The sequence below is a fragment of the Hemibagrus wyckioides genome, linkage group LG01 (genome assembly GCF_019097595.1).
Source record: "Hemibagrus wyckioides isolate EC202008001 linkage group LG01, SWU_Hwy_1.0, whole genome shotgun sequence".
Lineage (NCBI taxonomy): Eukaryota > Metazoa > Chordata > Actinopteri > Siluriformes > Bagridae > Hemibagrus > Hemibagrus wyckioides.
The window spans coordinates 23,197,139-23,223,456 of NC_080710.1; the positions used below are offsets into that span (position 1 = coordinate 23,197,139).

At 37.8% G+C, this 26,318-nt stretch overlaps 1 protein-coding gene across 16 annotated transcripts in view; it reads right to left on the minus strand.

Moving 5' to 3' along the window:
- epb41l3a (erythrocyte membrane protein band 4.1-like 3a) overlaps nucleotides 1-26,318 on the minus strand; it is a 76,459-nt gene that overhangs the window by 7,601 nt on the left and 42,540 nt on the right. Inside the window, exons 4-20 of one of the 16 annotated variants that reach the window (XM_058393513.1) lie at nucleotides 21,851-21,955; nucleotides 21,725-21,767; nucleotides 20,986-21,061; nucleotides 20,504-20,722; nucleotides 20,245-20,332; nucleotides 17,525-17,569; nucleotides 16,120-16,272; nucleotides 15,923-16,020; nucleotides 14,195-14,370; nucleotides 9,489-9,703; nucleotides 7,347-7,394; nucleotides 6,674-6,712; nucleotides 6,280-6,345; nucleotides 4,256-4,444; nucleotides 2,566-2,658; nucleotides 1,625-2,281; nucleotides 512-634 (exon numbers count right to left, since the gene is read on the minus strand). In XM_058393513.1, coding sequence (XP_058249496.1) covers nucleotides 512-634; nucleotides 1,625-2,281; nucleotides 2,566-2,658; nucleotides 4,256-4,444; nucleotides 6,280-6,345; nucleotides 6,674-6,712; nucleotides 7,347-7,394; nucleotides 9,489-9,703; nucleotides 14,195-14,370; nucleotides 15,923-16,020; nucleotides 16,120-16,272; nucleotides 17,525-17,569; nucleotides 20,245-20,332; nucleotides 20,504-20,722; nucleotides 20,986-21,061; nucleotides 21,725-21,767; nucleotides 21,851-21,955 — 2,433 coding nt within the window. The remainder of the gene's footprint in view (nucleotides 1-511; nucleotides 635-1,624; nucleotides 2,282-2,565; nucleotides 2,659-4,255; nucleotides 4,445-6,279; nucleotides 6,346-6,673; nucleotides 6,713-7,346; nucleotides 7,395-9,488; nucleotides 9,704-14,194; nucleotides 14,371-15,922; nucleotides 16,021-16,119; nucleotides 16,273-17,524; nucleotides 17,570-20,244; nucleotides 20,333-20,503; nucleotides 20,723-20,985; nucleotides 21,062-21,724; nucleotides 21,768-21,850; nucleotides 21,956-26,318) is intronic. The other 15 variants (XM_058393531.1, XM_058393523.1, XM_058393618.1 and 12 more) reach the window with 15 other exon arrangements.

Here is a 26,318-nt window from a genome sequence, read left to right on the forward strand (position 1 = left end):
AAGGAAATATAGAATTATACGAATAACTAAAATAAACATTTAAAATGTTTTTTTGTCCTTAGAGTTTCTAAATAGGCTTTTTGTTTAGTGCACATATTTGACAGATGCAGTAAAGATATACTGTATTAATTTTGAAAAGACACTAGGAGTGTTCTCTGAACCTGAAGATTGCAAGAATTACACATGGCTAATGTGACTTTGAATACAAAATCATCTACTGCCCCTGCTGGTACTCCAAACAATAAATCTGCCAAGACGTAATGGAAGGACAAAAGACGGCTATAGACAAAACATAACAAGGACGAGGGGACACAGCACCCTATAAAAGCATGCAGTAAGCTCTGTGAATATAAAAAGGCCTTATCAAATCATAGCTTTAATTATACAGCATTAAATATTATTCAACTGTAAATAGCCATAGCAATTTTATCCTATCCTTTAGACCAGACTGCTTGGTATGGTTGTTGTACCAAGCTGTAAACATTAGAATGCTATCTCTAATGTAGTCCACCTTAAAGATGGCCCGAGTTTGCCCAGTAGTTGTTGTGGAGGAGGACCAGGTGCTGATTTGCTCATGAGCAGACTTTAACAGAGCAGTGAGCTCCGGAGACATCTCATCGAATGTGGGCTTAGGCTGGGTACAGACCCACAAAACCCAGACACACACACACACACACACACAGGTAAGGGGTTAAAATGAACACAAACACACAAACACACACACCATTTGTCAGAACACAGAGAACTTGGGAAACAAGGACATCAGACAGAAATGTTGTGCTGAGTGAAGCTCTGAGTCATTGGGCAAAATTCAGCATATTCAGTTTGGGTTATTCATAAGAGAGGCAATTAATTCCTTATTTTCCACAGAGTCAACATCCAGCTGTAATCTAACAGCCTGTTTCACCATGTTTCAAATAGGAGATATCCCGAACATTTAAAGAGGTTCCACTAAAGATCAATCTTCCTAGATTTTCACTGTCAATTCTTTTTAGTGAGCAATAAGAGAGAACTGGCATTTTGGAGTCTAATTGAGATACTGTTGCTTTCCTTTTCATTCCTGATGAATTTCACATCACAACAGCCCTAAAAAGGGTCGAGTTACATCAGTTTCCACTGGGATTCAGTACCCTCTTATGAATAGAGCCCTCATCATTCCACATCAAGCAGCATAAACATCAGAGGGAACATAAAAGGAAAATCTGCCATCTCTTCAATCTGTGACTGAAGCCAAAGACATTTCACGTGTGACTGGCAGCAAGAAGTCTGTTTTTTAAAAAAAGGGTAAGTGAAATAAAAAAATAAATGAATAAAAAAAAAAATTAGCTCATTTGTGTGCAAAATGAAGCGGGTCAAAGCTAGCCTCAATAAAGCAGCAGGCTCGGGTTTTAAAGCTGGAGCGACGTCAAATTCCACGGGGCAGGTATTTGAGTCGCAAAAAGTAAAAAGAAACACATGACAAAGGAACAAATATACTTTGAGACCATTCATAAGAATGACTGCAAAGCACTGGCTTTTAAGTAATTAGTTAATGGTAATTATTTTGGAAAGCCAGGCCTGGGAAGCTGGTGGGTGCCGTGTAGGAAGCACAGTGCTGCTATTATCAGTGTTGGTGTTATACTACCACTCTGGCTGTTGGAGATGTTTTGGTTAGATAAGGGCCTGGACTGGGGCTCAAACCCAATTCCACTGACTTCGATGGAGATTTGAGTGGAGATCTAAGCGGGGACCTTAGAGGGGATCTGGGCGTAGTGGTGATTGCTTCCCTCACTGAGGAATCTGTAAGTAGCTTCACTTCAGCCTTTTTCTCCTCTTCGGTTTCCTCACTAGAGCAGACAGACACTACCATTTTCACAACGCCTGTAGTCTCAGAGGGAGAAAGGGTCCTTGCTTCTTCCTTTACTGTGATCACGGGTGCTGTTACGGCTTCTATGCTAGTCAGGATTGCAGGTTCGTGCTTCTCAGTGGAGACCGGTATGATCTTCACAGTTGTGATGCTAGTTTGATCTGAGAATTTCTTCACTACTGTCGGGGAAGGAAAATCGTCTTCTTTGGTGTTGGTCATGATCTTCCCTGTTGTAGTGTCATAAGACTTGCCGATTGCGAATGCCTTTTCACGTACTTCCTGCTGTATGGCTGATGCCTTTTTGAGAGCTACGTCTCCCAAAGCCTCGTCAGCAGTAACAGTGTTAGTAATGCCCACTACTTTGTAGCTGACTATGTTTGTCTTTTCAGGTACCTTAGGTGAAACCTTGCTTATAATTACCCAACCATCAGACTCCTACATACAAGATACAGAAAGGCATGTTAAGCAACTCTGTAGGAGAAGTGGAAGACACACTTACAGCCAACATACAGGTCAGTAGCTACTAACACATGCTGATAGATCTTTAAACAGCTCTTTAAATATATTTTAATAAGACAGAATCAGATTCAGAATGCAATCAGATATTTTGTTTTCTTACAAAGAAGAGATGCAATAAATCAGACTTTAATGCACACTCAGGACAAATTAGTTGGTCAGGTGAGATTTCAAACATGTACAAATGACAAAACTTCACCTACCACATCATCTTTCATGTCGTCCTGGCTGTCCTGTTGTTCTGTACCACTAGCAACCTCCACTTTCTCAGCCACTGCTTCTGAATCCTCTTTGGTCTGCATGAAGGCAGGAAAGAGAGTAAGTAAGTACTACTCTCTATCTTTCACTGAGACTAAGAGAGATCTTTCTTACTGTACTTACTGTATATCTTTGTCTGACTGTGGTCTTTGGTGTATTTGTATATATAATTATGAGAATATACTCTATTTCACACGTCAGATTAAAAAAAATTAAAAGCACAACAAAATGTGTAGAAAAATATATAAATTTTGATTTATTTGCGCTAATGAAATTCTCTTTGAACAAATGACCAATGATGTATTAATATACATGACAAAATAACACCTACATATTATCTAAATATAATAAGTCTAATATTAATATTGATATTGAAATAATATTGAAGATCTAATATTGTTACATAAAATGTCAATAAACCCAATATAAAATTAGTTTAGGGTTATTTCTAGATTTTCTTTTAGCTTTAAGTGGGTTTTTTTTTTCCCTATTGGCAAATAATTTTCCTAATTTTAAACATTTATTTCTGGAAAGAAGAAAAATTATCTGACAAAAGAATAAAAACATTTTGAATTAATATCTTTAAAATTATCTTTAAAATTGAAGTGAAATATGATTAATAATCTTAAATTTGTTTTATTATAATCATATAACAGGGAATGCTAGATAATCTTTTTTTGAGATATTCTCACATGCTAAGATGTCATGTTGTGTAATTGTTTTACATCCCTGGAATTTTTCACCGTCACTAATGTAATAAGCACGGGTCATTACCCCAGTGACACTTACACCAGAGAACACAATAATAATGGCCATTTTTTACTGCCCGGGAACCTTTAATGGTATACAGTGATCTCTCTTATGTTGGACTTCCGGAAAAGTTTTTACACTTCATCATGACCAATATTATAAGAGACAGGTTTTCATCATATTCTGAGAATCACTCACATAATGTTTATGGAAGACTGCAACCTAAGCAGCAGCTGTCACTTACATGGCTGCATGCCTTGTAGTCATACTGAGAATATAATTTGGCTACAATCTGGTGATTTTTGCCTGCTGTGAGCTTTGATAACAAGTGTGATAAATACAGTACGTTTTTTTCTTCATACATTATTTAGTTTTAATTTTTACAATTATCTGGTGCAGAATCAAAAGAACATATCTTGCAATCTCTGAGTAAACGAAAATGCTTCCTCCTCTGAAATGGGTATGCGAAGCTGCTTGAGACTATCTTTACCTCCAATCTCACTGTCTTTATGTGAACCATTTGATGAAACCTTATTTATAGCCAAGCAGCAAAAATTAATGCGACAATCTTCAAGAAAATCAGTAAATCATTGTTCGCATTCATTCTGATCCAATCCAAAGAGCTTTTATTTTTTTTTTTAACAAGCCCCAATCATTTTCCCAGCATCTGTCAGCTGTGGCGGTCACAGCATTAATGCCTCAAGGTTAAGAGCGCTGGGAATAATTCAGCCATTACTAGGTACATGCAGTAACCTGCACGTCATCTTGAAAATGTTTCAGAAGAAAGTCATTTGTGTGTGAGACACAGCACACGTAATGGCCCATCATAAAACATATCCTATATCTGCTTGAATGCTACAGTGCCTGGGTCAGTATATTGCTTACATCCTCAGGCACTAGGGGTTCAATCATAGGAGCCTCGTCCAGCCGGGGGGATCGCAGGGGGGATGAGGAGAGACGCTTCTCCCACTCTGTTAAACCTGATTTATTAGTGCCTCCTTCCAGGAAAGTCCTTTTCAGCTCACTAATATTGGTCTGGTGTTTGACCAGCTCTTCAGGTGTTTTATCCACCTCCTGTGATAACAGAAAATAAATATTGATGATAATAATAATATTCTAAATGTCAATGCAAAATCACAGATTGGTGTCTGCACTCAGTATCAGCTCCTCCTTCTTTCTATTAACAGTGATCGTTTATGTGCAATTTGACACAGATTGTACTGTATACCATTTCACATGATCTCTATTACCATGAGTCAGTGATAACGTGAGTAGAGACAGAAGAAGAGAGGAAGAGGAAGATGAAAGTTCTAAAGGGAAGAAGACAATAATGAAGAGAAGGAAAGGACAGTCTAAGAAGAACATTTTACTTGATAAAACACAGTAAGAAGGAATCCAGAGAACTAAAGAGTTACTAAGGAATACTGTACATATTAAAGTGAAACATATTCATAGGTTTTTAAAATGAAGCGCATTAAGATGATTTGAGTTATACTACCAACTTAAGTACGTACTACTAAACTAAAAAAGTCAACTAAGAAATGTGTTTGACTTTTTATTTTATTTTTTTAAAAAGAAGAAGAAGAAGAAGAAGAAAAAAAAGAGAGATCTGGAAATGTCAGTACTAACATCTTATACAGAAATTCCCAAACTAAGGGTCATGACCCAGATTGGATCACCTGATTTAGAAAATGGGTCACGAGAGAAATTCAGAATCTCCACCATTGTTTCTTTCATTTATATTAATTTTTAATTCAGTCTAGGAGTGGAAATGTCAAAAAAGATGGATTTTGTATGCTAATAGGTTGTAATGTTCCTGGATGTCACATTTAGACAAGCCACGTTTGAATGAATTCATTTTAGCCGTTTTCACTATCCTTACAATAGAGCAGGAATAAAAATGGAGAAATTTCACTGGCCATCTACTTTAGCCTCTACATTTGTCTCAAATTGTAATACATACTGTATGTACTATTTTAGGATCAGTGAGTACTAACATGAACGGGTTTATGAAACCTAGAATTTAGCCTTCAAAATTAGTGATGGCGAGGGAAATCTGTTGTTGAATCCCATGACACTTCACAGTTTGTCTTGGAAACCTGATGGACAGGGAGGGGTTTGTCTAATGAATGTCACTTTTAAATCATCCAAGTGTACATGAGATATGCAGTGACTGAGTAATGCCATATGTGCTACTGCTGAACATAAAATGTTCAAATGTTTTAGTAGCTTATTATAAATACATCTGGAATGTACACTGGGCAAAGCTTGGGGTCATCATGTCCATTTGGGGTAATTTAAATTACAGTAGCTACTCCAGCAAACACGTACAAGTGCCTTATAAAGCACTCATTTAAAATCTGATAGTGAACAAGGAAGTAGTCTTTAAATACAGAGTCTTCAGTGCAACACTTGCTTAAACCTTTTTCCTTGTTTAATTGCCACTAGGTAAACTGTAATGTAATGTAGAAACGACTCCATGTGTTCAAATACTCTGACTAGCGGCATATGTAATAAGTTTTTCTCTCCTAGCATTCACCCTGATCTTCTCATTGATTTACTCGACTGTTTCCTGAACTAAGAGAACAACTTCCTGTCTGTGGCATTAAGCCTCGTAAGAGAGTCTGACTGGACTCCAGTAAAGGGTCCCAGATTGAAGCGGAGGAACAGGTCCAGGTGTCCATTCTCACTCTGTAAGTCCGTGTCCATGACTATGGCCGTTGCTACATGGTCGCTATATATTACAGTTGAAATTCTCAGTTGTTAGTAAGAAAGCAAGCCGAACTTCCAATAAAACCATTAATATGGAACCACAAGCACAACACTCGACAATAAAACACTGCAAATTCAAACTCGATATTTAGTGTTTTGTTTCACCCCATGCACTACATCTCTCATTCCTTACCAACCTCCAGCATCAGTCTACTATGTCTGATAAACACATTTTCTCCTTTAATTCTCCTTATAAAACTGGGCTGCAGAGGGAAAGAGACATCAAATTATCAACCCGAGAGCTGACCTACTGTCACAAAGGATGAGTTTCATGACGGATTTTCTTTTTCAACATTCTAGTAATATAATGTTGCTGGAAGTATAGATGCTACATTCACTTCACGTGGATTCCTCATCACGAGTGCCACATCATGTATTGACCAAATACACACTCAGAAGAAAAATGTTTTGTTATTTTAGACAAAGCTGGAAATGGAATCACTGTCTCAAACTGATTATGGTGCTTCAGCTAAAACTAGGCTGATATCTTTTTTTGCAATGAAACCCATAGCATTCAGAGAGTCTTCTCACCTGGTTCCTTATTTCAGATTCGTCTTCCTGATCCGACTGCTAAGAAGAGGCACAAAATTGGACGTTTTTATATCAGAGAAACCACAACAGAAAGAAAATGCAGCAAAAGTATCAGTGAAAACGAAAATGGGCAGCATAAATGGGAAAAAAAAAACGAAAATGAATTATTAGATGACCCAACAGGTGAGAAATAACAGTGGCTCAATAAAATGAAAATCACTTGTTTAGAAATGTAATGTCCGCTTCCTTACTCGGTGCAAACCTGTGCTTTAAAAGGATAAATACATATGATTGAGCACAACTGCATAGCTACCGAGGTCAAAACTGTAATTTATTAAGATGTAAACCACAATTACTGAAATGTTTACTTGTGATAAATATAAAGATATGTATGCATTGGGATTTTTCACTATATTGCTGTAAAACCTAGAGCTCAAACTCAGGGCTATAAAGCTTATAAACTGCTTACAGATAGCACTTCTTAACAGCAACACAATGAGTAAGAAGTTAAAATATGCTATGAGGCTCAAATACGTTGTCCATACGCAATATCTTACAGTATAAAAAAAATGAATAAATATATTTAATGAAAACAAACACACAAGCAAACTATATATGAAGAAATGTGCTGATCTGCATGAAAAGGTCAGGAACTTCAACCTATATTACAAACCTCAGTAGCAGTCAAGTCACCATCGATAGCAGTGTCTGTAAAATCAGTCTGTAATGTGCAAACAAGCACACATCCGTTTGAAAGCATGCAAAGAAAGAAATCAACTTATTATTCTTTGTATATTACAAATAAATTCTCTTTCAGCTGCATATTTGTCTGCAAAGAGAGACAGGTCTAATCACAGTGGTTGGAATTTTTACATTTCCTCACTTTTTTGGTTGACCTCATTATATTTTATCTGTTAATAAATCAGAAGAAGTGCGCAATAAAAGGTGATTTTTTTCCACAGGCTTCACAGTGGTTCTCGAAATTGCTTCATGACATATGACCCATGTAATACTGATAATTGTACTAGATGGTCGTCACCTTCACGTAACATTCATTACTTCACGGTCGTTACTGTCATAATATTTCGTCTTGTGCTGACCACACCACATTTTACTTTTACTGGATATTAAATATTCTATTCTGATTGATCAGAAGGTATAGATTAATTTTCCATAACAGAGTGAGCACATTGATGCAAACCTCTGCATTTGTCTTGTCTAATACATTATCATTTCTATAGTACCAGCTTCCTCGTATTGTATTTGTGAATGCTCTTGTATTGTGGATGCTCCACTTACTGTAAATAGATCTTTTTTTTTAACGTGTTGATAAGGTTTAGATTTCTCTAATGAGACATTTGTTTAATATTTTGGAGGTGTTAACATTATGCAACACTGTGAGGTAAATCTGTACACAGCACAGGAAAGATTTCAGGACAGAAGGCTACGCAGTCTGTGGTTTCTTTGTAACATGACAAGATGCAATTGTTTTTGTCTTATTAACTTCAAGAGACAGAACAATAAGAGATGAGGGAATGACTAACTAATAACCCGAACTAATTTGCTTTGCGAATGTTCCACAACAATAAACGTAACTGTAAACGTGTCGTTATCTAACAAATAATAAATTGTTACCGTTGGCAACCTGCTGTGGTAATTGGAATAAAACACTCTGAGGAGTGCTGCTATTGGAAAACAATCAACTCTGCCTTGTGTCTGCATCACACAAACATGTCATGTTGTATTCCTTATATATATCATACCAATAATAAAATTCAGTAGTCAGTAGTGATTTTGATATTTCGTCTATTAGCCTCGATTTACATTTTTAAAAAGAGGGATACAGCATAGGCCTAGCTCAGTGTTTATTATGGCTCCATGCTAAATGCCTCACTTAAAGTGACATTAGTGTTAAGAGAGTAAAAGCCTCTTCCTTTCAATTCTCATGAGTTCTCAGGGTCTTCTGGGTATTAAACTAATAGCTTCACTCCCTGTAGAGATGTTACTGACAGAAATCTGTTTACTGAATGGCTTATGTGCACCCAGCGTTTCCTAATAGCAGACTAGACAAGTGTATATAAATGTGCTACTCGATTTATTTTTAATAGGTAATCACGCCCACACGCTGAAGAAAGCATGGAAAAAATGAACATATTTCACATTTAGTGCAATATGAAATCAGTTCTTCTTATTATTTTAACTGTAATACTCTCATTACACAACGGGTGTTCATTTATGAATCTGCTGTGAAGAACTGTACTTCTGTACAGCCAATCATCAATACTAACAAAAAAATGACACACATGACTGCAGTCATCCTGTGGCCTGGTAATGGACAGCTGTGTAAATTGTGATCTCTAACCATACATCATTACTAAGATGTGGTGACTGCACTTCTTATTCCAAAACCCGTGAGATAATCCTGCAATCAGTGCAACACAGTTTGATATACTGGCAGCTGACATCTGGGATTGTTTGTGATTTGGTCTGGGATTTGTTCGTGGCGACTTAGCAGTCCTCTGGACCTTTTTTGTAGCTCTGTAATTTATGATTTACTGACAGAAAAACGACTTCATATGAGGACCTGATTTTTAAGTTTCTTTTAAATTTGCCAGTTAGGAGCTACCCTTTAAGCCTTAAGATTTTTTTTATAGCTGCTAATACTGATTGAATGGAGAACTCAATATAGATATTAAATACCTAAAAATAAACCTTATGTTTAATTACTCATGAACTGCAACGGTGAACTCAGCAGAAAAATATTACTATCACATTTTACAATTTTTTTTTAGGAAAATGTTAAGAGGCACCATACCCTTGTGTCTGGATGGACAGGAGTTGGTGGACTTGGCAGGGATACTTCTGTAGCCTTGGTCGTCTCGTCTTCCTCCTCCACGACGATATTTTCTACGAGCAGAACTTCCTCCTCTTCCGACTTCTTCTCCTCTGCCTTTTTCTCTGGTGTAATTGTGGTGATGAGGTCACTCATGGCGATGCCCTTTGCAGCCCCGTACAATGCTGTGCCCATCTCTACAACACACACACACACACACACAGCTTTTCATTCATTGCATAATAATTAAAATATGAAGGATGCAGTTCAAAAGCTTGGTTGCTGATGTCATGACATTGCAGTCAAAATGAGCGAAGCCATCTTGCATTCATTTTCAAACCTACAGGGATGATGAGACCAGCATCAAAGCAAAGGCAAAATTAACATACCAGAAACACAAAAATGCAGCCCTCGTTTCCAGATATTAGCCTTGATCTATGACAAGAATCAAAAGCAATATCCAAGTGGCACAATAATGATTCTGTTGTGTACTTTGTTGTAATACAAAGATAAAGTCTAAGCTTTTCATTCCAGTAACTATAAAATATTAATACATACAACACATCTTCTGTACCTAATTAGGTGTTTTACTGCTTTGGCACCCTTTTTGATATTACACTATAGATCACCGTGTTATTTTAGAAAAGCAAATAATTCACATTTTTGTAGATGTAGTTCCTTACTACCATTTTGCAATAAAACAAATATACAGTAAATATTAAATCAACAGATTTTTTTTTTTTTTTACTCTACCACCTACCATCAAGTTCAAGCTTCTAGATTTCATGTCGCTCTATTTACAACTCATCCTAGTTAAGACCTGATCACACTTATTACAGTAGGCACACAGGCCATTTAATCAGTTTACTGACATTTTTCCATTCTTAAAACAAAGTTCAGAAGGATTTCTCTTGCTGGATTCATTTAAAACTAACATTACATATGTAGGTCTTTGCTTCTTCCCTAATTCGTCATATTTATAGACTAAGTTAAACACTCTTTCCTTCATATAATTCAATTATATTGCTTCTGCTTTTGGTTTTTATTGTGGGATTCTTGCAATTCTTGGAAAGTCACAAATTTACAATTTCTCTATGTTACTATCGTAGTAGATAAGATATTAGCCACATTATTGGACGTTTCACAAGAAAACTGGCACTTCCTGTAGCCATGTCCACACACTACCACACTAAAATGTAAACATAGTATAGCTATTTGCAGCCGGCAAAATGAAAATATTTTGGCTAAATGAACAGTGTAACTAAAAATTGAATTATATGTTAAATTACGATGAAATCTATGCCTAAGGATTCATTTACTTTAAAAACCCTTACTGCAGAGGTATCATTGCAAATTGTGCAGTGAAAGAATTGCAGGGAGGCAAATACCAAACAATTCATTTCAGGAGCATCAAATTTTAACACGAGAGTATGCAAGAAAAAGTTATGACTCAATACCAAGTCAATTTGACATGTTCCTCAAACCCTTCCTGAACAATTTTTGCAGTATTGCAGGGAGTATTATCCTGCTGAAAAAGGCCACTGACTGGAACTTTTTCAATTTGTGCTACAGTTGCTCTTCTATTTGATCAGACCAGATAGGCTAGCCTTCAATCCCCACGCTTATCAATGAGCCTTGGGTGCTCATTTCCCTGTTACTGGTTCACTGGTTGTTCTTTCCATGGACCACTTTTGGTAGGTACTAACCTCTGCATATTGGGAACACCACACAAGACCTGCTCTTTTGGAGATGCTCTCACTCACTAATCTAAACATTACAATTTGGCCATAGGCAAATCGCTCAGATCCTTACACTTACAATTTCTTCTGCTTCCAACACATCAACTTTGAGAACTGACAGTTCATTTGCTGCCTAATATATCCCACCCCCTAAGAGTTGCCATTGTATTGAGATAATCAATATTATTCACGTCAATTGCTTTAATATTATGGCTGATTGGTGTATGGGGGATGTGGTAGCATAAGCTAAAGGGGATGTAATTAAGGCACTGGAATACTGATCCAAAGGTTGTTAGTTCGAATCACAGATCCACCAAGTTGTATAAAGTTGTATAAAATGAGATAAAACGTAAGTCACTATGGATAAGGGCGTCTGCCAAAATGCCATAAATGTGGATGCGTAGTTAACAGTTAACTATATGTATTCGTGATACACCAAAAGTTTTATCCAAAAACCTGCAAGTGGGCCTCATGAAAAAAAAAAAAAGAAACTTTGCAAATGTCTGCCTAAACATATAAAAACTTAAATAATCCATTAAAGTTGCTAACAAGCTGGACCACAAATTTCACAAATGTAATATTACAGTGGTATACAAAATAATACCCCGATTCTTAAGTTTTGTCTTTCAATATTATACATAATGTATGCTTTTAAAGAAACTGTGGACATAATTCAGGCTAGAAATTAGATTTATCTTTAATATTTTTATGACCCAATAGCTCAATGTCCTCAGTTTACCCTGGGGAATGTCCTGAGATATAGTCAACAAGATTAATCTGAAATTAGCAGCCCGTGGTATAAGCCATGCTGACAAATATTCCCAGAAGACAAACTATTAGAAAGCTAAGCAAAAGGAGACTGTAGCTAGCAGTAAGCTTGCACATGCTTGGCTAGCAGCTTAAACAGTCAATAGCATGCAGAGTTGCCCGTTTGCACCTATAACCTTCCAAACTAGCAAGCTTTTAAAGCTCTTTTCTAGGCTGGGGGTTGTAGATGCGCGTAGCTACCTGCTGGTTTAGTGCCATTCATAGCGATAAGTGGTTTAGGTCCTGGGACTACAGTCGCTGTGATTTGGGGGATGCTCCGCTGAGCTGAGGAGAAAGTCAACATCACAAGAAGACTTGTTGACTGGTCAAATGAACAGAAACCATGTGTGCCTACAAACTGAGGTACATCGTTTCACCAAAGTAATATTAAACATATCGTTAGTTTTCTCTGTATTATTTCGTTAATGAAATCTGAAACTTAATTACATTTGAACAAAGCCCTTAAAGTGACAGGAATTGGGTAAATGCATTTGCCAGGACAATGCATGAAAAGTTGTACCTCACCAGCAACTAGGAGCTATTTTCATAGAGGTGCTAATGTCAACTGCTTTCTGCAATGCCTCTCTTACATGTTAAACTAGTAACCTTTATATATTCATGCTACTCATGATAAAAACGACAGTTGATTTGATCACTTTTCACTTCCATATATGCAGAAGACATTGATTATATATATTATGTATAAAGCAGGATGCTACTCTGATCCATTTTTTTTTTTTTAACAGTGTGAGGGTCTTAAACCAAGTAATAAAATAATACTTTTGTGTGATATTAAACCATTTTTCCTAGTTATATACTGGGAGTGATATGCAGTTTCAGAGGCAAAGGAAGTCAAACCACAGCCCTTTCATAGAGAAGAGCTAATTACAGAGGATGCAGATAATAGGAACTCGCATAAGGAAATTAGGAACTGCTCAAATCAATAGTTTATTTTCAGAATAAATTCATAATCAGTTTCTTCACTAAATCCAGGAAAATATCAAGTAAGCAGTCAAAACCACAGCTTTAAGACTGAGAGCCAAATCTCAGATCTGCTGGCTTCTGCGATCTCTCAAGGGGCAATACAATTATAATTTATTCTATTAATTAGAAACATGGGGAGGAAAGAAACGTGTAGTTGTACATTTGAAGGCAGAAAGGAAAAAACCCTGCGGCGCGTCTTTCTGCCCTGCTCTCAGCAATATGTTTCAGTAAGAGAGGGGTACAGAATAATGCTGGGGTTCAGAGGAGTCACCCCAGCACAGCAACGAGAGACGCCACAAAGCAACTTGGAAGACATTAATGGAGGTCTGGTACTAGGTGATAAAACGTGGGTAGAGGGAGAGTGAAGGCCATGCTGGATAAAAACGCAATGTGAACACAAAGGATAACAATGACACAAACACCAGTGAGGCTGACTGACATGCTGCCATTAGCAGAGGCACAAAAACATGTTAGCATCATTGTGAGAAACAGCCTGGACTCCTGAAGTGTGCGGCCAAGTAACAGTTAATGAGAAACAAAGGCACCATTAAAGACCTGATGGTAATGGAGAGTATAAACGTCAATAAAGAAAATTGTTTCTATTGATACATCGAAAGATATTACAGTTACAATTTTATTACAATTACTTTAGTCAAGACAGTGTCCTATAGTAATTGTCTACAGTGGCTGGAACTTGGCTGCACTGATTAAAGACTACCTTATTAGAGGAAATAATGTTTTAATGATGTCAATGAATAGTACATCAGCTCTGTACTCATTAAGGTAGACCTGATTAAAGTCTGATCTTCAAATTAGAGACACACCTTTGAATGTACATTAATCAGGCTTGCATTTTGGGCTTGTGAAATATTTTAATTATAACTTTTTAGATTTAAATAATAAAATTTAAGTAAAATTTGAATAATGCAATCCATGTATGCTCAGGTTGTCTCCGTATTAAACAGTACGGTTTTAAAAAATTAATGATTTAATGAGTAACAGCAATTTTTGTACAGTTCTGCTAAGTCCTGATAACGCTAGAAAATTAATTCATTTGTTTATCATCAAAATGTAATATTCATATGCAATCAAACTAGCTTCAGTAATTAAACACTCAAACACAAAATACAGACATCCTGAATGCAAGACTACACCAACCTCCATCTAGACTGCGGGACATGATGTAGCGTTTGCTGGTAGAACGCTCAAAGAAGGGAGCAGGGCGAACTATTTGTGAACTGGCCCGTCTCGTTTGGACCTGGGTTCGGCCACTGTAGCGGAACTTGGAACCAAGAGTCAGGAACTTCTTAGGTGGAGTTTCAGGAGATACCAACCTGATAAATAAATGCGCATATACATTGGTTACCTGTATCCTCACATTCTAGGCAGGGGTGAAGAAATGCTGTCAAGTAAGTATGCTTTAAAATATACAAAATATAAAATAAAAAAAAAATATAGACTTTAATTGTTTACTTTTTTTTATCAACTTATAAAATGCAATGTGAGAGAAGAGAAGAAAAATCTAAATCAATGCAATATTTGGTGTGACCACCAAATATTGGCTTCAAACCACCTTCAGTTCTTACACTTGCACACAAGTCAGAGATTTTGTAGGATCCGGTGCTAATGATCATCAATTTCATATGTAGGTTCAAGCAAAGTCATGAAACAGAAACAGCTGTGTATAAGACTTAAAACGGTGAGGAACTGCCAAACCCTGCTACTAAGGTGAGGTTGTGGAAGACAGTTTCATACACCATCGCAAGACTGAACACAGCAACAAGACACAAGGTAGTTACACTGCATCAGCAAGGTCTCTCCCAGACAAAGATTTCAAAGCACACTGGAGTTTCAAGATGTGCTGTTCAAGCTATTTTGAAAAAGCATAAATAAACTGGCAATGCTAGACACAGTGGTCAGCCAAAGAAACTTAATGCAGCAGATGAAAGACACATCATACTTACTTCCTCTCGACTCTGGAAGATGTCCAGCAGTGCCATCAACAAAGAACTAGTGGAAACCAATGGGACCCGGGTACACCTAGCAACCTACCTACTCCTTTAAAAACTGTGCGCAAGTGTTGTTTTGGAGGCAAAGGGTGTTCACACCAAATATTGATTTGATTTGGATTTCTTTTCTGTTCATTTACTTTCTATTGTGTTAACTGATAAAAATAAACTATTAACACTTGTATTTTAAAGCATTCTAAATCTACAGCAATTTTCCACACCTGCCTAAACCTCCTATGCAGTACGTATACATGCTGAAGTGGATCTGATTGGTGATTAATTTTCTAACATTATGTAGTGCTGACTTCAAGGTATATCATAAATTTACATTAATATTCCTTTTCTAATACGTTATTATTTCTTCAGTAACAGCTCATTCACAGGGACTTGTATGGTGGATGATGCACCACAGAAAGTCTAACAACAAATGAATTAAAATACATACATACTTTTAACGTGACATTTACATGGTGAAGCTTTTTCTAGATGTTTAGTTAATATTTACGGAAGGTGTCAGCACTTGGTAACAGTCAGACAAAGCTGTTCTAAGACAGAAAAGTCTAATGGCAGACAAGTTTAAGCTTTACTTTTGCACTGTTGTATGAAAAACTACTGGGTATAGCTGCTATCATTTATTATAAGTGATAGCAGAAACTACCTTGTTTCATAAACATCCCACAAAAAAGTAACTATAAACAGATAAAAAAACATTCTTTAACAAACAACAAAGACTCTTTAACAAAACTGCTGTGCTACAAGATGTCTGGGACATTCTGTTACAGGAAAATAATCAGCTTGTAAATCTAAGACCTGGACCTTTGCATAATGACAAGAACTATTCAAGTGCTAATTCTCCTCCCGCTCTCATAATGCTCACCTGAAAAAGGTGTGGTGCTCCACGCAAACCTTCCAGAGTCTCTTAGCTGCTCTGTGGTTGGGAAGTTTAAAGCCAATCGTGCTTTCGAACTGCTCGAACTAGACGTTAGCAACATACACAAAAAAAACCCCCATCTGTTATATTTGTCAGCGTTTTGCACTGAAATGGTATGCTGTGTACTTGAGCTCTAAATGTACCTCTCCAGGTCGAATTTTGATGTAGAAGTTATTTCTCTTGTAGGAGATTTTGAGGACTTTGGGCCAAGCAAACCTGTTGATTCGCAGCCGGTCTCGGTAGATGAGCAGGCCAGATGAACACACTCCAAGCATTATCTCCACCCCCTCTGAATCCTGAGGAATGATTAGATAGATACGTTTGAGACGATGCCTTGTGAACAAAGAGACGGTTACAGAACAAATAGCTGAAGTTTTCTGAGTGGCTCCAAAGTAATATGTCAAATTTTATAAAAACAGCTTTCAGTAAAGAACTGCTGGTAGCCAAAAATCTCTGGCAATGTATCAAGCCTGTCAGAAAAGTTTTTTCGTTTTTTTAAAAAAAATCAATGACTGATCATGTAAAATGACTTGGAAACGGTGCGGCACTGCAGTAGAAATGTGAAGAAAATTGTGTGTGGAACCAATGTTTAGCAGCCCATGAGGTTAGCAGCCCCTGAGAGAGAAAAACATTCAGCAGGCAATGTGGAGCCTAATCTGGCTCTTTTTTTGGGGGCTGTGTAAATGTCATTGGTCAGCCCCACATGTCCTTATGCTTCAATTGTGCGCTGTATTAACACAGCATACGATTCTCTGACAGGTCCGTTTCGGATGACTGCACACAAACGGAATGCAACTGCCTTTCTTATCCGTGCGATGGCTCATCACAATGTGGATTACTGAGATTTTTCGGGCATTCAGAATATGACATCATAAAAAAAAAATAAATAAATAAAAATAAAAATAAAATAAAAAAGCCTTTTAAAGATGGGTGTGCATTTCACAGCTGACAGATGCTGAACAAAACACTGTTGCTATCTAATCTAATCAATGCAACATCTACACAATCACAGTTGCTGAGGCATCGCAGCCGTTAATTATTAGGGGTATTAAACCACTAAGCATACACACACATAAAAAAAAAAAAATATTACAACAGTCTTTCAGGAAGTTTTCAGGGGAAGGTAATGGATGTCATAAAGTGGGTGTTTGACACATCCTGATGTGACTAATGCTATTTGTTAATGTGGTGATTACTTCGTAATAATGGAGCCCTTTTTTTAAATGTTTTCCATCTAATGAATGGTTTACAGTGCTGATGGAGATGATAGCTTGTATATTATTATCCTGGGACTGAACAATGTGTTTCTATAATAACATGAGAAACATGTGGATCTATGAGGAGATCTTTCTCTGAGGAATGTAACTTCCGCATACAGGCATACTGAGAATAGGCAGTGGGCCACAATAGTGCACGTATTGTGGCCAAATCAGCTGCAGCTCAGACAATGGGACTCTTCACTCCATGGTCATGCACGAAGACTAGGGTCAGACGGAAGAAGCATACACACACATACAAGGACACACAGATGCACGAATGCAGCCTTACCTCTCCTTTAGCTGGAGACAAGCACTCAAAGAAGCTTCCTACCAACTAGGCCATTCAGTAAGAAAAAGGAAAAAGAAGAGGGCTGATCTAACCAAATTAAGGGACAGTTTCCATGCTCATCATTGCTTGGTCTCTTGTTATTTCAGAGACCGCTCAATGACCATTTATGGGATGATATGTGCCGTCTCGACTGTTACACATCATCAACTGAAGATGGAAATCACTGGGGTTAGCAGTGTCATGAATGTTGATCAAATATTTTTTCAACTGTGTGGCCACTTGGTTTGAAATTAGCCCTTAAGGAAACGATCACTAATGCTTCCGAGCTCTATAAGATAAACAGGTAAACAGAACAGATGTTTTCATAAGAAAATGTAATTAAAAATATTGATTTAAGTAATATGCAGTATGAAAGATGACCTAATATGCTTCAAACTGACAGATTATATTTAAAGCCACTCACTATGAAATTAGTTTGAGAGACTGAGAATTGTTTACCACGTAATTGTAACTCGGCCCTAAGGGGAGTGTCGTAATATCAAACTGCACATCTGAGCTACCGTTTCTTTCTACTAAGAATTACGTTTATTTTAACGACTGCTGTCAACTGAAAGTTGCATTGCTTGCCAGGACTGAAGTAGATAAAAATGGTAGGTTACTTGACGTCGTCATAAATTTTTATCTACTTTGGAAAAGGTTATGGAGGTAAATGTATTACTGTCTGTCGCCATAGTATAGCACTGTAAGAACTGGCTTAAGATATGGAATTTCTGTTAACATCTCGACCCTGTCATGTACTTAGAAACACGTCAGCTTTGCTCATGGACCAGCATCAGTGAATTTGCAAAAACGCACATCAAACAAAAGAACAACACTTTACATGAATAACTGTAAATGACAAATTTTTTAGAAACAATCTGTGATGGGGAAAAAAAAAAACAATTTGCAGGCATTTGTGGCATTAAAAATGATACATTATTTAGGAGACATGACGTGTCACTATACGTGTGTAGCCTGGGAAAACTCTTCACATTGTGAAATTGTGTACTACACATAGTTCAGAAACTACATGTTTCTTAACTGGAATAAACCTCTATCAGTTTAAACTTCTGACAAGAGAAAAGGAGAAAGAATAAACCTGACTGTGACCCAGGAGCATCATAGACATTTTCACGCTTTTATCCGATTCACTCTTAATTAGCCTTATATCCATTTCCCTACAGCAAGTAGCTATCCAACAAATTGATCAAAGCCTGACATTCATTGTTTGAGGAAAGCACAGCTTCATTATCTTTAGGCAGACTGACTGTTTTAACCACCGGTTTTTATACTGACTCCTTACTCAAGAGGAGCTTTGCCAGAAGATCACCTAAAACATTCCCATGTGATTCTGCCAAAATATACACTGCACAAAAAAAGGGAACATCCCATTATCATTATTATTGGTATAACAACAAGTCAATTAAACTTCATGAAAATCAGTCTATCCAGTTAGGAGGCATTAGGAAAAAGTTTCACCTTCTTTGGTGCAAATGAAAGTGACAACCACCAAAAAGCAATGGTTTTGTGGGTGGTCTGACCAAACTGTAAGAAACAGACTCCATGAGGGTGGCATGAGGGCCTGACATCCTCTACTTGGAACTAGCTCACTGCCCAGCACCGTGCAGCTTAATTGGCATATGACAAAGAACACTAGGATTGGTAGGTGTGCCATTGGCGCCCCATTCTTGTCACGGATGAGAGCAGGTGCACACTGAGCATGTGACAGACGTGAAAGAGTCTAGAGATGCCATGGGAAATGTTATGCTGCCTGCAACCAGCATCGTCCAGCATGACAGGTTTAGATATGGTCTAGGGAGGAATATCCTTGGATGGTCGCAGACCTCCATGAGCTAGCTAAAGGGACACTTACTGCTGTTAGGTACTGGGATGAAATCCATGGACCCATTGTCAGACATTACATTGGTGCAGTGGCGCCTGGGTTCCTCAATGACAATGCCCGGCCACATGTGGCCAGAGTATGTAGGCAGTTTCTGGATGACAAAGGCTTTGATGCCATTGACTGGCCCTCATGTTCCACAGACCTGAATCCAATTGAGATACTTTTTGTATAAGAAGCCAACAAATAGCACCACAGAGAGTCCAGGAGTTCACTGATTCCCTGATCCAGGTATGGCAGGAGATGCCCAGGACACCATCGGCCATTTTTATTACTTTGATTTTTGGTGTAATGTGAAATCTGGCCCTTGGTGGGTTGATGATTTTGTTTTCCATTGACCACTGTCACATCATTTTGTTCAAATTGCACAATGTACATTAAGAAAGATTTTCAACTTGAATATTTTGGTCATCGATATCCAGATGTGTGATTTAAATGTTCCCCTTTTTTTTTTTTGAGAAGTGTGTTTATGGGACAAAGGTCATTTTTTGTCTTTTTCAGCTTTTTGTTTCAACTGACATGTTTTCCCAGGCAACCACATGTATAAATAGAAATTAGGATGACCTCAAGGTTTAGAAGCTTTTTCTCAGTATTTCTCTGTGCCCTGCTATTCTTAAATGTACAGGTGGAAAAAAAGAAATGCAGAATTTCTTTGAAATGACATGAAAAAAGACAGAAGATGAGTCAAAGGTGAGGCATGCTGAGAGCTACTAAATGACACCTGCTCCTGCTTACTTGGGGTGGTGGAACAGTGCAAAAAGGATGCATACAGGTTCTTTACCTTGGCGTGATGGAGGTCCACTCCGTACATAGACAGCTTTTTGACATTCTCTAGGAAGTGCATTTCAGCCTCAGATGGCATCATCCCTCTGATGAAAAATGGACCATATTACATTATTTTCCAAAAAACATACTGACTGCATTAGAGTCATACGATTTCTCATTGCTGAAACAAAGATGCTAAACATTCAAATTAAGATAAACCACAGAAAATATACAATTATGTTAATATATCTTGGAAGAGAGTATGTGAAGCGCACTTGTAGGTCTTGTGGAGCTCCATGACCTTCTCTTCGAGTTCCTTGGTTTGGTTTGGAGCGAAGTGGAACTCACTGACATAGTTGGTGCTGTACTCATCCGGATCGTAATCTCCAAGTTCTGACTGGACTGTATATGACCCGAGTACTGTGTGTGTAGCAAAGGAGCAAGGAAGGCGACCTGATGCTACATCATCTCTCAACTGCAGACACAGGTAATACCTGGGATACAGACAGAAACAGATGACAAAGAGGCATACCTGAGTGAATACAGATGTAACAGCAATGGGAAATATCAGAAAGAAAGATGCTACATATCAGGGAACTGTTCAACTAAATAAACGATAGCACTCGAAATGCTCACACTGGAGTAATACAATAGATTAGAAATACAGTGACACAGTTAGAGGGTTAATAATCCTGTGAATAATTCTGCTTGTTAGTTTGAGTGTTTTCATGCCTTCACTGCAATGAATTGCTCTGACCTTGTGATGTCCTCAGAGAGCTGAGCAGGGTCTGGAGGATAAAACTTCACATTGAAGGAAAAATTCCAGGCAACTCCTTAATAAAAAAAAAAGAAAAGAAAAAAGGAACGGAAAATAAATCGCCCAGAGCAATATGAAGGCTGCAACTGCTTCAATGACACTCTTTCAAAACTGAATGCTATTATGGAGCATTTCATTTGCCTGGGCTTTTTAAACTGGACTGGCCAATTGAAAGCCAGAGCCTTTGACAGCAGGTCATACAATTTTAAAAGAGGAATGGAGAAGTAACAGAGAGACTAAGACAGGACCTGCAGTGCTATAAGATTTCTGCACTATTAAATAGATTGATAGTAAGTAATTATGTTGTGTTCTTGTGCATTGTGTTCTTTTCGCTTTCTAATGACCAGCTTTGCTCAATTCGAATGACTATTTAGATCCACTGCTCCATTCAGGCTGGGCATAAATCGATTAATTATGTAATAAGCTCCTTAGTTTGTCTACCACAAGCTGGTTGACAAGAATATTCTGTATATAATATATGACTAGAAGTGTATCAATACATTAGATGTGGTCTAGCTTTAGCCTGACTTTAGCAAATTCCCTCAAACACTGAATAGTCATTAGTCAATTATTTGTAAATCTCCATATTTTCAATAAAGTGAATATAATGTAACCAGATTATCTACACAGAGCACATATAAAAATAATACTTAAAACTGCTCCATCTTAAGCACCTCACCCCTGATTTGCTTCTTCATGTCTTTGGCTGGATCCAACCAGTTCTGTGAATATAAACATTCAGCTTTTATTTTCTTTTTTTAAAGTATTATTTGCTATCAAAACTGTAAGTAAAGTGAACACCAACCTTTTGATTTTCTACATCCCGGAATGTGATACCAAAGTAGTCCCTCTCCAGAAGGTTGAGATGCTCACAGACTTTGTCAAAAAGCACCTGGCCTTTGTCTCGTTTCTGTGGACAGAGGAATCGTGGGTCAGCTCCCTCCTCATACAGATTATACACATTATACACTGCATTCATTACAATGCATTCAGTGACCGGTTTTTGAGCAAGAATTGATCTAGACTAAACACAGGGGAAAAAAATTCAGTCCAAGTCCAAAAATCCCTCACCAACTATAAAACTCCTACATCACCACAATCCATATCATGTCTGTACATAAAAAAATAGCGCCCAACTCTAAAAAAGCACTTTGCACGTTTACTGAATTGTGAATTAGAATTCCCACATTACCCTATTTTCTGCAGATACCACAATTATTAAAGTGCTCTGTTAGAATAAACAGGTGGAACCGTCATGTAAAAAAAAAACACAACTGGCCTGAAGAAAATGCTTTGGTTGCAAAGTCCCCAAAGTCTAAAAAAATCTCAAAGATCTCAAATCTCAAAGAGTACTACAGGGAATGCAGTATGGTGTAAACACGACAAGTACTTAATACACTGCACAAAGAAACACAGAAATTCAATTTTCTGTGTTTTAGGGAAGGCATCTGCAGACATAAACATTACATATTACATATACAGAGCAGCACATATTTCTTTTTAGGTTAAAATGTAATTTTGCTGAAAAAATTATTAAACAAGGCTATATGCCCAGCATTACCATAAACTGGATTTAATACCTCTGCACAATACAATTTAATTACAGTACAAGTAAAAACTGTTGTTTTTGACTGCTGTATTTCACTGCACTTCATTTAACCCGGTCTTGGATTATCCAAGCACTGAATTCCAGTTTCACACTGACCACTCTCCTGAAAAGCCGTAGAGCCATTTTCTAGCTTTTTTGAGGCAGGTGAGGCCCAATGTGTTATTGTCTGGCATAGGGGAAAGCATTTCAGTGAAAGTACTCCTCACCCCCAGAGACAGTCTGAAGCACATAAGGGCAGTAAATGGGGGACAGGCTCCTCTCCCTTACACTGCTCCATTTCCCTCCTTTTTCCAGGAAACATAATAATGGCATCAGATGCTCAGTATGTGCTAAAAGGCCAGGAGCTACAAATAAAGTGCAGTATAATCTGTTATTACTCACAGCCATTAGCGCATGGTAATAATGACACGTTTTGAGCAGCGGGATACTAAACCCCAAAATCGTTATGAAAGTGTTATATCATTATTATTTTTTTTATTTCACACATGCTAAAGGTTTCAACATGTCTGTTCGAGCTACATTATGATCAATGAAACACAAGGTCTTCATCCCAGGTCAAATAATCACGATCCAATTTGCCACTGAACGCTCTTGGATAGGAATGCAAAAGTTAACTTTTTCCATTTTTGATACAATATTGACTTCAGAGCTCGGAATATATCCTGATACCAAAATACAGAAAATAAGAAATGCAAGTTTCTGTTGCCAAGTTAAGCTAAACAAAAGATGACTGATGACAGAGCCCTTTAAAACAGTGTGTGTCCTGTGTCTATGTATATAATCTCTGTACCACAACTGGTGCATTCATTCCATAAAACAAAGAAGTGTACTGAACTGAAAAATACGTCAAATCTAAACCACTACCAAAGTAGTGTTAGAGACTGACATCGGACTGATACAAATACAGATTTGATGCATGTCCAATCTTTGGCATAATAACACACTGATAAGCAAGTAATCAACCAGTACATAAAACCCACTGATCCAGCTTGATTCCTTGAGCTAAGGGATCAAAGTGGATTTGTGATGCTGCAGGGACAAATCAACCATCCACAGCCTCTATTACACCGAGGAGCAAAAATCCAATCTACGCTTTTACATTGTGTCTACAACTTGTCTTCACTTCAATATAAATTACTGCACAATATGTTTTGATACGAGTCGGCGAACCATCCTTTTAGCTCAATAATTCTCTTCCTACACTGAACCACACGTAGCTTTTCTTGTAGTAACAATCCTCACTTCTTTGAGTGTTCTGATGTTCATCGTGAGAGCTATTGAGCACTTCCTATGCTGCAGAAGCGTACTGCGGGCACTTGAAACAAAAACCTCATTAAGATACAAGCTAATGGGTTCACAACTGTATGTAGTGGCAGATGAGCCCAGAAAAAAGCAGAGAACGAGAGGGAGGGGAATACGGAGACGAGAGCGATGTAAGAGTCAGAGTCATATGAAAAATGAATGATTCCATGGAAACGACAGGCTCTCGTGCTTTCACAATGCATCTGCATCTAAATCATTACACCCTTTTAAATCATGTATTATAAAATGTTAATAAATACACAAGCACCGATTCAGAAATGTTGAAATGGGTGGTATTTCATACATCTAAGAGCTTTATCTGTCACATCCATTATCCATGAGTTAGGAGATTTCTAGCCTTCTGATAATTTTCATTGAAAAGATCCACTGAGGTAAAGCAGCAATTGATTGTAAGAGACAGATTGACTTGACTAGTCATTCATGTTGCTAGAGTACATTATATAATCGCCAAACACAGACACACACAGACAGTTCATTAATTCAGATTCAGCTGCTAAAATGTTATTATTTTATGTGAGCATAAATATGTAATAGTATGTGTGCTACTCCAGCCCTTGTAGGCTGACATTTGTTAGTAATTTTACAGTAGCTGTGCTACTTTGGCATTTATAATAGTTTGCCGCCTTCTTACCAAGTGTTTTTTCATCGCTACAGCTAAAATCATTGCTATACCAGATTTCCCTTTTATCTTCTCACCATGTACATGTTGGACCAAATGTAAACCATATGCCATTGTGCCAAAGGTAGTTGTAACCTGTCCTCTACGCTGGCTACAGCCTCCTATCATCTCCTCTGCTGCAGCTAGCACATTTTCATACATTTTGAGTCATGAAATGCTGCAGATCTACATGGGACCTGCTGGCCTGACTTGATTTCAACCTAATTAGCATTGCTGGCTTTATTAGCTATCGCTCACTGTGCTGTTCTCTAATTAGCTCTATACACATCCTCTGTTGTTGCACAGTAGCAACACTCAGATTCTCCCTCTGCATATTTCACATCTCTTGCCATCTAGCCATCCAAAAGCCTGTGAATATTAGCATGGTGGAGTGGTTCTCCTGTTCCTTACTATGCACCTCCACCAAAGAGCAGGGCATTCAAGATGAGGCCCCCCATCCTTGTACGTAATGCAGCACTCGGTCTCATGAAATCTCAGACAAGATATCCTGGACAATGAAATGGGTTACATGATTCACTGACATTAAGCTAAATTCACGGAGACATTTTTGTACTTGCCTGTCATATTCAGGCAGGTTGCTAAGTGCAGTACAGGCTTGTGTTGAGGATGTTAGACTTGCATAGTAGTTCCCTTGGGCTAGCGGGGACTAAGAGCTATTCAGAAGTGGGTTATTAGCCTATGGCTGGACTCCAAATACTACAAACAGACACTTGTCCTCGTCTCAGTCATTGGGGTATGGACTCTAGCTTGGCTCTTTTAATGAATGAGGTCCACTTGGGGGAATTAGCCCATCGAAGAGAGATATTCAACAGAAACACCTCACTTGCTAGCTCTGGAGTAGTGTACTGCTACAGAAACATCTGTGGCTATGTGGCTCTATGGAGTGAGATATACAACACTCTAAGCAACTGGAATCGAATGTGGTACATCAGAACACCAGGTTTTCCTATTCTGAGATGGATGGCAATGCTTTGTTTTTCAGTGTTTTTTTTTGCTAGTGGTCAGAACACTCTGCTAACATGAGACCACTTCCCACAATGGACAATTTTTGTCACAGACAGCTGAGGAATATAAGCGTATAAAGTAGCCATTACACGTCACAACACTGCGAAAGGCATCACTTTGGGGACTTATATTGACCTTCTGCAGGGACCCTAGTGCACGGTAAACTATTTAGACTAGTCACTGACCATCTGATCCTGTATGACGCTGCTATTTCCATTTGTTTTTATGTATTATATATATCAATTCATGACTTTCATGGAGGTCTCAATGCATATGTATGCACACAAGAATGTGTCTGGGGTGATTCTGACCACTCTTGGCAGTTATTCACGGTTCACAGCCTAATGGTAAAAATAAAATAATAATTAGGGATATTTTTTAACTATTATGTGTATCGTTTAACAGTAATTTAACAGTAACCACAAGATTTGTGTGACCATACAATGGTTGCAGGAATGTTCACACCATTGCTGAGGAGTGTAGGGTATTACAATTTTGTTCTTTGCCTTACACATCATCAAGACGCATTCGCTGTGGATTAGCTGTGGGCTATCTGTCTCATCGCTAACAACTTACTGTGTAGTATTTTTATCCCAGTGTCATGGTAAATATTTGAATAACACAATGCACAGAAACAGAGAATTACCTTCAGGCCTG